At 41.9% G+C, this 14,966-nt stretch overlaps 1 protein-coding gene across 1 annotated transcript in view; it reads right to left on the bottom strand.

Annotated features, from left to right (window-relative positions):
• LOC124155201 (transcription factor COE1-A) overlaps positions 1-14,966 on the bottom strand; it is a 245,334-nt gene that overhangs the window by 147,686 nt on the left and 82,682 nt on the right. Inside the window, exons 8-9 of the mRNA XM_046528919.1 lie at positions 13,090-13,163; positions 12,738-12,806 (exon numbers count right to left, since the gene is read on the bottom strand). Of these exons, the coding sequence (XP_046384875.1) occupies positions 12,738-12,806; positions 13,090-13,163 (143 nt within the window). The remainder of the gene's footprint in view (positions 1-12,737; positions 12,807-13,089; positions 13,164-14,966) is intronic.

The raw sequence follows: 14,966 nt of genomic DNA, 5'->3' as shown, positions 1-14,966 counted from the left end.
ACACATAATTAGATATTTATAGATACTTTATGTTTAACCAGGGAAAAATAGAGGGCTGTGGTAAACAAGTATGCAAATTGCAGCATTACGAAAGAACGGAACATATTCTGATAATGAAAGTCATAGTCAAAAGAGTCAATTATCGGTTAAGTAGCACGGTTAAAATAAAATGGCAAGAGGATTCAAGGACAATATATAGGAGGTGAGTGGCTTACCGCGGCGACGAACATCGAAGGAGACATTGATTGGAGGGGGGGCTACACGACCAAGAACGATCCCCCTTCTCCCCGCCTTCGCCCCCTGTCCCCAAGGTTCCTCTAATCAGCCGTATCTAAAGCCCCACCCCTTCGCACCGCCTCCGTCCACTTCCCCATTTTCCTCCCACGCTTACGTCTCCTCCAAGACCCCCGCGGACTTAAGACACTGTGTTAGCGGGCGGTGGGGAGGGGATTGATGTCGGGGTAATTAAGGGTAGTGGGGCGGGCGCGGGGGGGTGCGGGTGAGGGGAGGGTATTGAAAGGAGGGGGTGGGCCGAGCGGTTTTGGGAACGAGGAGCCAATTGAGTCGAAACAGCAGGCTATTACATTAATCGCGTGCTCTTTCTCTCTTCGCCCCCACCTCCTGTCCCCACTATCGACTTCACTCACCCCATCTTTCCCTTTCTCTACGAAAGTGACGGGATGGCTTGAAGCATTCTTTCAAAGCAAGGGAGGACATTTAAAGGACTCGTCCTTCCTTCCCAAATTGTCGTATTGTGCCATTGGTCGCGATGATTTACTCCCCTAAAACTTGCATCCTAATCTTGAAAAAAAAACACTACAACATTTGCGTGATTCACAAATAATAGAACTTTGCACCCAGAAAAAATTGATGCACAATTTTTCATATTTGATAAACACGAAAATGTTGAATGATATACATTCCATTTTATATAAAAATTATAAAAGGATTGCGTAAGTTTTAACGGAGTGGTAATATCGGTGAGGTAGGTGTGAAACGTTACTTTTATGTTCCCTCCAAGTCATCTCGTTGGCCATTACGAATTGAAACTTCTGTTATGGATAATAGTAGCTTCATATTACTGTGAAACATTGAATTTAGGAAATATTTTCAACATTTTTACAAAATTCACAAAATTCATAGCTTCAGATTTCATTAAAGTTATTTAAAATTGCAATTTAATAAAAGATTAACACATTTCCTGAAATATCATATTCACACGCTGTGAGACACCAGGATGCAGAATTGGTATGTGTGGGTTCTTTCTCATTTTGCACCACACATTGCTAGAAACGCGTGGAGCTTATTTAATAAGAAATTTCTAAAAGAATATTTTAGAAATTTATGGCTTTTATTGAAATTCATAGTTCACAATCAATAATTCGCTGCCTTTAGTATTCTACCAATATAGCTGTACCAATGTAAAATGCAGTGAACGAGTTGAGAGGAATGAAAGCGTTATAAAATCGCAGCACGACTCTCACGGCGAAGAAAGGCTTCAAAATTTTACCATCAGTAAAGTAGTTTACGCGACTTTGTCAGGTTTAAAAAATTTAATAAAGAAACATGGTTAATGGGTAAAAAATAATTTATATACCTCACTCCGCTTTAATTGAATGCCCCAACACCCTTAAATTATTATTTTTATTTATTTCCATTAACCCCGAAAAGAGCACAATGAGGCCTTTACATCGGGAGTTTGAACAATCAACAGTAGACGATCATACACTCCCATGTCCTGGAAGGGGCAACCTATCCAGGCGGGACTCGAACCCGCGACATTCGGTATGGTAGGCGAGGACTTGTACCCGCTCCCACCGATGCCGACACAAAATCTTATCTTATAGCCTTATCAAAAGATACTGTACACCTGGAGTCGAAAATAAAAAAACTGCATCTCAAGATGTTGAAATCTTGGTATCAAGTCATCCTGATCAAACCTCAAAAGCTTACAACCATTCCACCCGGTCTATGGAGAAAGCCGGGGAAAAATTACCCTTCTAACGAAGTCGATAGACATGCATGGATGGATAGGAATACACGAGGCTGGTACAAGAGGGAGGGAGGGGGGCGGACATCGGGATCACGTTGCACACCGGGAGCCCCTGGGCTTGTGTTGAGAAGGGGCGGAGATGCGGTGCAAGTAGGGGAGGGGTAGGATCAGCGCCGGAGGACACTTCTGGGCACACCATGTGGTGCCAAAGTAGGGACACCCGCTACCGATGGACCCTGCGGGGGGGCAGGCATTGCATCAATGGAAGGGGGAGGATTGTTGTCGCTGGTGCCCGGAGGGAGGCTTCAATGGGGTATGCGATTGCTGGGGTTGGGAGTTGGTTAAATGACGCAGCGGGAAGTGAGGATCGGAAGAGGGAGGGAGGATAGTTTGATCGCAGACGGGGACAAAAATGCGGGGGATTTAGGCATGCCAGGAGGAGCTCGAGGGAGGGCTAATATTCGGTAAAGGACGGGGATGAAACAACTGTTGATGGAACGACAACTGGTACCAGGAGCGTGCACTGAATACCTATTTAGACACCATTTAGCGGATGTTTTTTCAAAGCCGATTTCGTGATACCATGACATCTTGATGAGAGAAAGACTATTTTCCAAAAATTAAAATTTAGCGGGACTCAGAAATACCAAGGAAATGGAAATTGGGTATTCAAATTACTACTATCGTAGAATATCGTAGAAATAGAAATAAATTATCGTAGAATTATATACTTAATGGGTGCGTTTTGTATTACAACCATTAATAACAAACTTCAACATAAGGTAAATGATAATTTGAACATGGGGCCGCATCAAAAAGTTCTGTTAAGAGAGCAGACCACTTGGTCAAACCAGAGCTAGATTATTATATGAACGAAGGAAAAGTACCTAACTGTTTACTTTCTTTTTAACATCCTTGAGGAGTGCCTGAGCTCTTATCTTACACGGCCTCATTGCAGGTGCTTCACAATCGCTTCAAGTCGGGGATGAGGACAACGCCGGCCAACCTATTTTGCCTCGCAAGGGAAAAACCGTCGTATCGAGAGGGTTCTTGGCATTCATACTCCGTCATCCTACTGCTTCGGGAGGAAATCGCGAAAAGTCGGGATGAGGATGGGAAACGAGAAGAAAAAGGATTCGGGAAGAAGGGAGAGAAAAGTGAAGGCAGGAATTCGGATCGAATTTTCCCAGGACGCCTATCGGCGATCTCTTTTTTTCTTCATCTTTTGGGTCGTTGTGGAAAAGAGTCGGAAGGGCCTTTCTTACCCTTTCCGAAAATGGAAGGATGCGATCCTTCTTCGGCTCGTTCTACGAGGGGAAGGAAAAAAAAAAGATTGAGAAGGACGAGAGACGATGGAAATGCTTGCCCACAATGTCTTTCCCGCCCACCGGGCATCACATACATTCCTGATGCAAGAACTCCTAGAAATCGCAGGAGGGAAGAGTGCTTCTCAGAATTTACCTCACAGCACTTTGCTATAGTGTATGCACGTTTTACAGTTTGAGCCTCCACTCTGTGAGCTGTCGGACGCTTTAGAAACTACAGTAAAGGGGGAAACCATGTGAAAACCTTAAAATGCAACTTATACTGCGCGCGCAGACGAAATTAATGAGAAATTGATCTTCTAATCACAGAAAAGTCGAGGACAAAAAGGGATTAACAGGATAAATTGGAGCACCAACGAACTTATTTTTAAATTCCTCGGGGGAATCTTCTATTATCATTATTGATGTGGCTATTAATATCCAACCTGAAAAGATGCAGGCTAAAAAGGCACGACACCTCAACTTAATAGGCCGCATCACGGTTTAAACAGAGAATAACGAGTTTTTAGACAACCTCACTCATATCTCTTGCTTGACACTTCTTGATAATAGCGTGTGAACGTTGAAATCTGTTGAGCGAATAAAATACAGTGAAAAATTGCTGCAGCTATTTGTAACTTATGAATTTCTACAAAGTGAACTCGTTAACAATCGATCTGAACCTACTTACAATCAAAATACGAGTAGTACTGTAAGCTAGCATATATATGAGTACGCACCATTCATCGCGTCTAACTCAAACTACTCCCATGAAGCCACTCCTACAAATGACGCGACCCGCAAGTAAGGACACTCTCTCGGCCTCTTGCTTGGATCTAACTCCTTTTGCACACCTCCCTTTCGCGACATAGTAACTCCGCCTCCCCGACAAGACGAACGAGAGGAAGAAGAAGAGGAAGAGGTCTGGGCTAGACCGTTGGGGAGAACCCGAGCCGGATAACCCCACCGTTCCCATTCCACAAAATGCCCATCCACCGCCTCCCCTCGCTCCGCCCGTAACTCAATTCCAGGCTAACACCCGCACACACATATATACTCCTTGCAAGTGCGAGCTTGCGTCTCCATCACTTCTCAATCCCATCTTCAGCATCCAAGACCGATACAAAATCCACCTCCACGATACATTTCCCTCTTCTCACTTATCCATTCTTATAGGAGAGGTAGCCCTTTCCCGGAGTGAGGAAGAAGCTCGGCATCCGGGAAGGGAGTTGAGTCCTGTCGGTGAGTTGGCAAGGTTACTCCCCATCCCGAGGGCACGAGTTCAAATCCAAGTGTTGGCGGAGATTTTTCCGAAAGAGACCATTGCCTTTTAAAGAGTTAATTCGGATTTGGATCAATTGCAATAACAATCCGGATGCATGCAATTTTATGGCAGAGGAAACCTGATGGATTGGACCTGAATGGATGGATTTTCTGGTATGGAAAACCTGATGGATGTCATTCAAAAATGAAGGTATTAATGGCACTTGTAATCAAGAAAATAAAATCGGAATGGGAAGATTTTGAGTGGTGGTAGAGCTTCGTGGCAGCAAAAACTTTTCATCGTGTTACCCCATGATTCCTTGAAACAGCAATTACAACAGCTTCAGCGGTCATCTTCAGATCACTTAAATAAGTCTGAATCTACGAAGTTTTACCCCATTTCATTGGAAAGTACACACCGATATTCGATTCTAAATTCGAGCGCTATCGACGGAGTTGGTGTACCAGCAGTTTTCTCCGTCAAGGATTTGTGTAGGTGAGTCGCGTGACCCGGATTTTGCACTCTATGTCGCGTGCGCAGGAGCTAATGATTACTTGTTTATCTTCCTTTCTTATAGATCACTACCACACGCCTTCTCATTTCCTAATTTGTCCTAATATTCTCAACCTCACACCAAGGCGGAACGGGAGTAAAAATGACGTAGATTTCTTCCGTTTCACATAGATTTGGATAAGAATTCATTTCTTTCCAGCCTCTGAGCCTGGCCTATCTCCCAACTACGCCCCTCTGTTCCGCCACGGCTGTTTACTAGCCTCTTGACTCACCCTCTACCTCTCCCCCTGCAACGAACATCGTCGCATTGAGAATATGAGAGAGGGAAGGAGCAGAGCGAGAAGAGAGGGAATACATAACTTGAAACCCATATCGAGCTCTTTCAATCTCCTCTCCAATTCTTTTTCACTCACTGCCGTGAGACAAATTTTTGTGGTATAGCATTGGAACTGTAATGGTGACAGCGGCTTGGTTACTAATTTCGAAAATGAGAAATATTTTTTGCACGGTTGTTGAGAAAAATGTTGGCAAGAGGCAAGGAAAAAAGATGCAAATAAGCTTGGACAGATTACTAAATAAGGTATTGGCCACAATGAAGCATTTAAACTGTCTCCTAAAAAATGACTATACCCTAATTTCGAGGGAAGCAAAGAGTTTCTTAAGAAGGACCTCTTGAGTATGCACATGCATAAATAGGATCTGCATGCACATTTGTAAAATTTCTTTAATGTAGTTCAGACTGGACTGGAAATAGGATGACAAATTATTTGAAGGCTTCAAAAACATTTGCGCACATTCGATCTCCACATATTTTCCAATCAAAATAAATGAGTTATGCTCTCACGCCAGCCACCGGTTAAGCTGCTATATAGATATGGAGCAAGGTACTTTACAAGGTAAAGATCGCTATTTATTTATGCTGAGTAAAGCGGAGGAAGCAACCTATGTACGAGCAGGCAAAATGATGCCAAAGAATATAGACAGGAAAGGTAAAAAAAGGTTCAATTTAGTCATTAGTCTCGAAGTATCTCCTATGCCTATGTTTCAGTTGAGGCGTTCGTGACACGCGAAAGGTGAACACCATGGTCGCATAAAACCGAAGTGGTCTGAATTCGGTAACAATATTTACACGCACAGATGCAAAGATGTATTCTCTCTCCTCAAAAGTAAATACGATAATATTTCTCATAGTTAATTCATCGAGAGTTAAAGAGAGAGAAGGAGAGCAGTTCATACAACGACATGCAATCACAACTCATATTCAAATCACAACTTGAAATTACTAAACAGGCTTGAAAACCTGTGTGTCCTGATAAAAAATTCAATTTACGTATAGTCCCATTGATGCATTAAATTAAGGACACTTTTCAGTGAGCAAAAAAAACTACCCAGTTAACTTTCCTCGACACATATCAAGAAAATAAAAAAATGCAACGATTTCCTAAGAATTCATTGGGCCAAAGACTTGTCACTTCGGTTAGCGACATTCGCGATTGTTTTCTCAGCCTTAGCAATAAAAGAAATTTTATACTCTGATAAAGAAATACGTTTTCACATAACGGTTTCTTTTAACTTTACGATCCCCGCGAAGAACACTTCCCTTTCCTGTTTCAGTTGTCGAGCGATCAAATTCCCTTCAGAGCCACTCAGCCCCAAAAACTCTCAACATTCAACTTGAATCACTTCTGGCATTTACAGTAGACTTAAAAGGCTTAAGTTTGAATATAAATGGATCTCTTGAGAGGGTTTTATATTTTTAGTCTCGAAAAGTGAGGACAACACTTCACTCACATAAGGAATGCTGCTGCCAGAACTCGAACGCTCAGAATGCTGGGACGACGAGTAGGTAAATTTATCGCAAGCACCACGGAGACTAAAGTTCTTTTAGCATTAATACAACTTCAAACTCATCAATCACATCAAAAGATCATCTAGTTCCAATTAGACACTGATTGAAATACATATTTATTAAATGATATTAAGGCGAATACCTGTATGTACTACAAAAAAAAAACTCCATAGGTTTTGGAAGAGTAAAACATCATTGTATTCAAAGCAAGCTAATTTGTCACGCATTTTCGTGATAAACATTAACTGAGAAAAAATTGGAGCAATTATCAACTGTTTTTTCTTGAATTAGTACGTTTAGGCATTAGTTCACGATGACATTTGTTACTTTGTTGCAAGGCATTTTCTCTAAGATACAGTAGTTATCATACAGGCATAGTATTATAATTTGTATTACGAATCAAAGTTCATAGGCGCAAATTTTTCTAGTAATTGTGTTCTACTCCTAGGACACGTAAGTTTTTAATATAGTATAATAGTACAGATTAAAATAGAGGAATGATGTCCTAAATACGCCCGACAGAAAATGTATCAATTTTATCGAATATAGCCTGATTTGAACGACCTCTGCCAGCATCCGAGGAAGCACTATGCTTAAGATCCAAACAAATAAAAACGTTCGCGAATTTTTTTATTGCCGCATCCTGCAGGATACTCCAAAAAAAACTATATTATTTTTTAATTAGCACTTTTTAGCCATCGTGGGAGAAACGTCATGGCTTAAAACCACTGAGCCACAAGGAATTGAATGGGTAGAAAGCGTCTACTGACGTTACTCTACGCTCTCGACCAAAATGGTTATGTATCCAGCATTTGCCTTTCCGCAATTTATGGGAGCAAGTTTAGTAGAGTCAAAGATCATATTTTGTCAAGGAAATTCTAAGAGATCAGCAGTTATAGCGAATTTTTTCCATAATAGGCTAGCGATTAACTGAATTTTAAGCAATTTTCCTTCGATAAAAATCTATTTTTCCAAAGTTATACCAGATTCACGGCTCAATTCGCGATTTTCGGTTATGAAGTACGACTTTACTAAACTCATGATGGTTTTAAAGTTGTTAGAAGAATCAGTCGTTTTAAAGTCATTGCCTAATCCGTAAAACTTACTAAAAATGCTAATTCTCTGGTCATCTAACCAGCCAATTCGAGCAACACTACCATTGCATTCCTGTCAGAGAGATGCCTCCACATATACTATAACCCTATTCAACCTCTACCGCCCATGCCAGGAGAAAAAAATAACATTATTCCCACCAATCTTTCCGTACGCTAAATCCCCTCCTACGTCCTAAAGTCTTTCTTTCCGACTCAAATCCTATTCCATATCGTCACCGGCCATGCCAAACTCACCCATGGACGGCTGAACCCTTGAAGGAGACCACGGTCCCGTGACGCGAGAGGGAGAAGGCCAGAGGAGGGTTCGCCCAGAGGAGGAAAAGACCAGATCCTATAGATTTAGGGGACGGGAATGTTTCGCTAAGGGAAAGGGGATAAGAACAAAGGGGATGGAGAAGAGTGGGATGATATTATGTATGATGAAGAGACTGAGGGAGAGCCAGGGGGAAGATGGGTGGAGGGAAAGGAAGGAAGTGAGGAAGGAACTGGTGAGGGTAGAGTGGAGACGGAGCATGGGTGAAGGTTAGGGTCGGCCAACCCTCCCGCAGTCTCCTAACTCTCTTTCTTGACCACCCTCCAGAGGTTGACGTTGCCCTTCAACCCTCTGATATTACCCCTTATCTTATTCTAACCCCTCAGCCCCTTCTACGAAAGCTGCACCTGCACCATCATATCCGGTTTTTTCAATCCATATGAGTAATCCCGCTTGATTCCGAATTGGAATACTCTTCATGCACCATGATTCAATTCACATTATTAACGATAAAATTGTACCAGGCACGATAATACAAATGCTATTCTACTAGATATTTAACACTCAACCATGTGGGTTTCGAAGTCAGACATCAGCATCTCACTTCAATCCTAGAGTCAGTTATAAGCAATCGTACTTTGCTTCCTATACTAAAATGATTCTTTAACTAGCCTATGATGATTTTCTTCAAATCCCCATGATGAAAAGAACTTTTTCAATGAGAGAAAATACTTCCATGATGGAAGAACACAAATGGTAATTTCTGCACTTTTTGATTCTAAAACCTACACCTAAAATTTTATATGACACAATGTGTTGAAACCATGGTCGATTGTTGACTTTTGGAATAAAAAATGTGGAAATTATCATTTGTGTTCTTTCATCATGAATATATCGACCTTCCACCAAATCAAGCCGAAAGGATTTTATAAGAGCATAGATGTTTGATTTTCTTTGCCTTTAATAATTTAGGGAATATTTAACATAGCATTATTTTTTAATGATCCGCAGAGCTATTGATTTACATATATTTAGTGATTTTGGAAATATTTACTGCTTTTGGTGAGCATTTTATAATGGTCAAACAATAAGATGGTTAACATAGCCGTCATAATTTTAGAAATACTCACTCCTTTAGGCTAATTTTTTCTCGCCAAAATAACCTACTAAGACGGAAAATACCGAGAATAAACATAACGCCATGAAACAGAGTTTCGACTGACACAAGCCTCACGACCAAAACCTCTTCCCCATCCCCACCTAAACGCCGTATTCTTTCAATTCCTCCCTCGCCATTCTTCCCCTCTCCTCGTCGTATCCACTTACATGCACCCAAATAGCCCAACCCTGCACACGGCCCCTCCCTCCCGCGCGCAAATGCACTTCCCTCCTCCCCCGCCTCCATTATCCTCTTCCCTCTCTCTCTCTCAAGGAGGCTGCCCTCCCTCCTTTCGTTTACTCCCGTTCCCTCCCCAACGTATTTTCGCTCCCTTGGGACCTTCCGCGCCCCCCTCAGTCGGGCAGCCTGAGATGAGCTTAGTATAAAAGAAGGAAGAGAGAGGTCGCATAAAGATGGGGAGGAGCGGGAAAGGAGAGGTTTCCGAGGAATGGATTCTGTGGGTTGGGCTCGGGATGGGCGGGTTTAGACGGATCGCAGGGGGTGAGAAATGCTCATCGGCGGTAATACTGCCAGCCGGGGGTAGCAAGAGAATGGAGGTGACGCTGCGTGGTGTTCGACTTTCGATTTGAATTTTTCTTTCCGAAAGACGCCACGCATCACTTGGTGAGGTGTAATGTGAGGCTAAGTAACATTAATTGTCAACAAGCTTACTTTCTTGAACTTGTGGCTCACTTAAGTCTGTCGACAGGCTTATTTTGCGGTGAATAAAGAATTAAACTTGGTAGTATTCCACAAACGTCAAGGATTGCGAATTTAGGCTTGTTTTTTTCATAACCTTTCGTTGCTTGAAATGATCGAAGACAAATAAATCGTTTTTTTCGCGCGGGAAAATACCAAGTTTCTTTTTACCCTACGAGTAATGATTTAAACGAATTTTCTCTACACCGGTGGCAAATCCACGACTGGTTTTCAGCAGTCCTCCATCTACCCTTGACTTTGTCATTTCAGCCAGAGCGGTTTTATCTATATTACCGTGCGATAAAATTGCACATTATACACACTTAATAGAAACCCTAATTTGAATACTTGCTCTCTTTATATCTCATCCAGACACTATATTACAATATGAGGGTAGCAATTCAGCGTTGTTCGCACGAATGCTATCATAATTACCTGGTAAAAGTGTACCATTTTATGGTAAACGAACGAAATTTTGACCGCAAATAACTAGAAAACGCGTCTTGCTATCCAGATTTTTAGTACCTGTTCCCTCAGATAGCTGAGGGAGGTATTCTGAAGTGGATAGACAGTTATGGGGTATTCGGAGGAAGTGACCGATAGATAAGGTCAATGGCGCCGTTGGGGAAGATATGAAAGGAACTGTGGAGAGAAACCCAGCGTCAGCATCCCTGCTCTTAAAAGGCGTCATGGGGACCACGGCTTAGCGTCTCATCGAACTGATGGAGTGCCGAACTTGCTGAGTGCTACCCACCATGCATTCAAGCATAAATCAGGCATCGGAATTTGAATGCGGGCCCTGAAATTAGGAAGTACGTGCATAGAGTACTCCATAAAAGCAGGCACAAGAACATGGCGGTTAAGCGTTACATCTTTTGCCGTTTCGCGCACATTTTATTCGGCGACGCCACTAGGCAGATGTATCTCTTCAGTGTGACTTTCGCCATGAACCGTTGTGGAAGTGGTCTTTTTACTTTAAAACCGTATCGCGTGGTTTAAATGTGCGGCTTATAATATTTATTGCCTCAATTACATATTATTATCTTGTATTTCCTCGTGAAATGGATATAGATAACAGGTAGCGCTGCGATTGGCGATTTTAAAATCTGATTTTAATGCACGCTTAGTGACGTCAATTCCAGCGGCAGACTTGAGAATCCTCCAATGTAGTAATCGTGGTACGGACTTTACTAACACGGCCCTCCCAGGAGGCTTGGCTCTGAGGTTCAGTGAGGCTACTGGCGGTATAGGCTTAGCTCTCGGGGTTGGATTCCTCGGTATGGTTGATATGGAAAAGCGGGTTGTCCTGAGCGTGGGAATGTTCGGTGGGAGAGGAGCGGAGATGTTGCACAGCGCGAGAAAAAAGGTCGCGTGGGCGGAAGTCTTGAGAGGATTCGTCGGATGTGTGGGAGAAGGCTGAAGGGGAGAGAGTAGGCAGAGGCTGCGTCCTGGCTGAAGGGAGTCTCATCGAATAGGAGTGCGAAGGGAATAAAAAGGGGAAGAGAAAGGGATCTACACTCTCGAAAGAATAGGGCCGTTGGAATAAGTAGTTGGGAGCGTATACATACCCGACGGCTGTGAGATGCGAATAAGAATGTTAGGTGTCTCCCTTTTTACTAGTACCTATGTAAATTGACAGAAAATAAGCGATATGGGTCAATTGGGTCATGACGCCTTTTTAGGGGGATTCAAAGCAAATCAAATGTGATGGATTTTTTTTCATACTGGGGGTTACCTGTAGAAAAACACAGTCCGCAATTAACTACGTATCCTCCACATCTCCAACCAATTTTTCATACAAACTGACCTTGTTTTTGAAAGGTGTCGAATGCGAAAATTAGTCAAACTTGTAGTTTGAGATATGCTTATGCCTAAAAGGGAAGAACTTGTATAAGCAGATTACCACCTAATGAATTAAAATATCTTCTCTCAAAGAACGTAATCAACAATCATCTGTCACGCGAAAGAAGGACGATGAAGTCGAGCTATTACACTCCAATGATTATGGAGTACTGTCCCGCGGATGCAGAACTATGCATGAAAAACTATTTTATAAGCAAAATTGATTTAAAATATAACTTAGAGCATTAAGGTCGATGTGGGGGAGCTGTTCCATCATGTACTTTTGAATGAATTACGAATAGAAAAATAGTAATATACTCAACAGCCCATGGTTATAAATGCTGAATTTCTCATGTTTATAGATACACGAGTGAGTGTGGAAAGTAAAGAAATGATACCATAATTGAAAGTGACAGAAATTTAAAGTAAAATTTGCGGTCTTGTATTCACTAGCTTACTGGGACCGTTAATAATTTACACGCGACGAAGGAATTGTGAAGGCGAATTTTCCTCAATGCTAGCATATAGGAAGAGCTAATGTTTTAACGATCACTTGGCACAGCTACTTTGTTCTTGCCAAGTTTGGCACCCTCTCGGTCTGGCTGAGGCTCAAGGTGCATAAAAATGCAGTCGAATAAGTCTATATTTGAGTTTAAAAACGGTAATAAAATGTTTAACTGTTGATCTATGGATAGAAATTTCTTAATTTTACAAACAACAGTAGCAAAGAAAGAAAGTGTCCTTACCTGTCTATGATGACTGGATCCGACGGAGTTTCGTTCCGATTTCCACAACTCTTCTTGTCGCAGCAACGACTGAAAATAAAATAGAAAATTATTATCATCACAGAAAGATTACACACTAAAAATTCTTAAATGTAAAAGATATATCAAAGTACTTCGCATCTATTGTTACATGTAATTAGACATAGCTCAGGAACAGGAAGGAAAATACATTCGCAAATCATCACGATAAGGTCAATAATGGTTCCAAAACCATGATAAAAATCTAAAGTCGGATAACTTTTGAACTGAAATTTGATTTTGCAACGATACTTCAATTAAATAGTTAGTTCTCTAACTGCATAGTAAATCTCACCTGCACATAACTTCGTGAGTGAGCAGAACACGACACATTTCCGGGTTCTTGTCCTGTCCCTCGTACATGATGGCCTGTAATGAAAGAAAGCATATTTAGAAATCATCAATCAGTGTCGGCAGTTGTCATTTTCATGTTACGAGTGAAGATACGGTGAGCCTGACCAGAAAACAACTGTGAATTATGATAAAATATGAGGCGTGTAAAGTAGAAAGGTCAAATGTAATTACAATAGATATATGATAATATATTTTCAATATATGTAACCATGGACATTGCGAGCATCACACAGTAATAGTTCATTAGTATGCGTTTTCTCTCTCATGTTATCGTAAAAAGGTTATCCTGAAACAGGTTATTTCACATCCAAATTGGAAACTTATAATTTCGAGTGATAAAATAAAATCTTACTAAGAATTAACTAAAAAATGTAAACAATATTTTTTATTAAAAAGTAGGAATAAGTTAAGTTGGTGCGGCGATAGAGCAATACCATCGAAGGCAATAGATAAATTTATTGAAAAACTATTCAGAGATCCGTCAATGTGACAGGCTAGATAGCGTTTCCCTTACTATCAAAACTCAAGAGCATACCAACCCACAATTTCCACTCTTTCTCCGTCTCCCATTGCCCTTCAAAAGAGCGAAACCTTTCCCTGCAAGTCCTCACCTTCCCCTTCCCACTCCACACCTTCACTCCAAAACCTCCCTCTCCACCCTCCACACACAACACCTACTTACCCCATCCACCTTCCTCAAAATCCTCCCCTCCTCGAAAAAGGGTCCCTTTTTCTTGAGATAATGAAATCCAACATGGCCACCTTAATTTGTGACGGTTAAAAATACACCGACTTCTCCCCCACCCAACCATTCTCTTCCGCCTTCAACATTCTCAAACACCCTCAACCCATCCCTCGTCCCCCTAAACTTCATTCCCACCCACCCCCACGATTTCTTTCCCGCACCTCTACAACTTCCACCTCGTCCCTACCTCTTTTCATGAACCTCCCCTCGGCCCACAACAGAGGCGCCCCTACCCTAGCGAGACGCGGAACGCTTCTCCCCTGAGGCATCCGAGTTAGCGCGGGAGGGGCGGTAAGTCGGTGTAGGTGGGCGGGGGTGATTGTTGAGCGGGAGGGGTGGTGGGGGAGGGAATGGGGTTAGAGTGGAAAATCTGGCTGGGAGAGGAGGGGGCGCTGTCAAGACGGTTGACGTGGGAGGAGGTGCATTTGAGGTGGAAGGGAATGACTCCGAGTGAACGCAAGGAAGTGCAACGGATAATGGCATAGATATTTTCAGTTGGGTCCGACGATGAAAAAATGGAGTTTCACTAATTAGGTAAAAACTGAAATGAAAGGTATTTGCACTTTTCCACAATTATTTAACGCGTACTTCGCGTGTCGGTTCACGGAGGCATCATCTGGTACAAGACCACATTTTGTGAGGAAAATTTCGCACATGAAGGATCACTTATTTTGAGGATGACTTAACTTATAGGGCATCCTCAAAAGATGAATTTGAAAGACATCAAAGGATACGATAACACAATAGAATATTTAGTGAAAACATTCAGGGAATTCTCTGAGAAAGAAATACCCTAGTACGCAAATCTCATCTGGTCTTGTACCATATGACGTCTCCGTGAGTCGAAACGCGTCGTACACATTAAATAAATGTGGAAATGTGCAAATACCTTTCATTTTAATATTTCGAACTTCCACAATATCACGCCTGAATTGGTTGACTTTATTAGACACAAAATCGTTATGCCATAGTAAATGGCGGCACACAAAATAATTACCCAATACCATGCCTGCAGAAACGCTTCTCATGATGGGCTCGTAAAAATCTTTCACCGCCTCAAACAAAGGAAAAAA

Source organism: Ischnura elegans, chromosome 3, assembly GCF_921293095.1.
Source record: "Ischnura elegans chromosome 3, ioIscEleg1.1, whole genome shotgun sequence".
NCBI lineage: Eukaryota > Metazoa > Arthropoda > Insecta > Odonata > Coenagrionidae > Ischnura > Ischnura elegans.
Note: the sequence above shows the minus strand (reverse complement) of the source record. Positions and strands in the feature narration are given on the sequence as shown.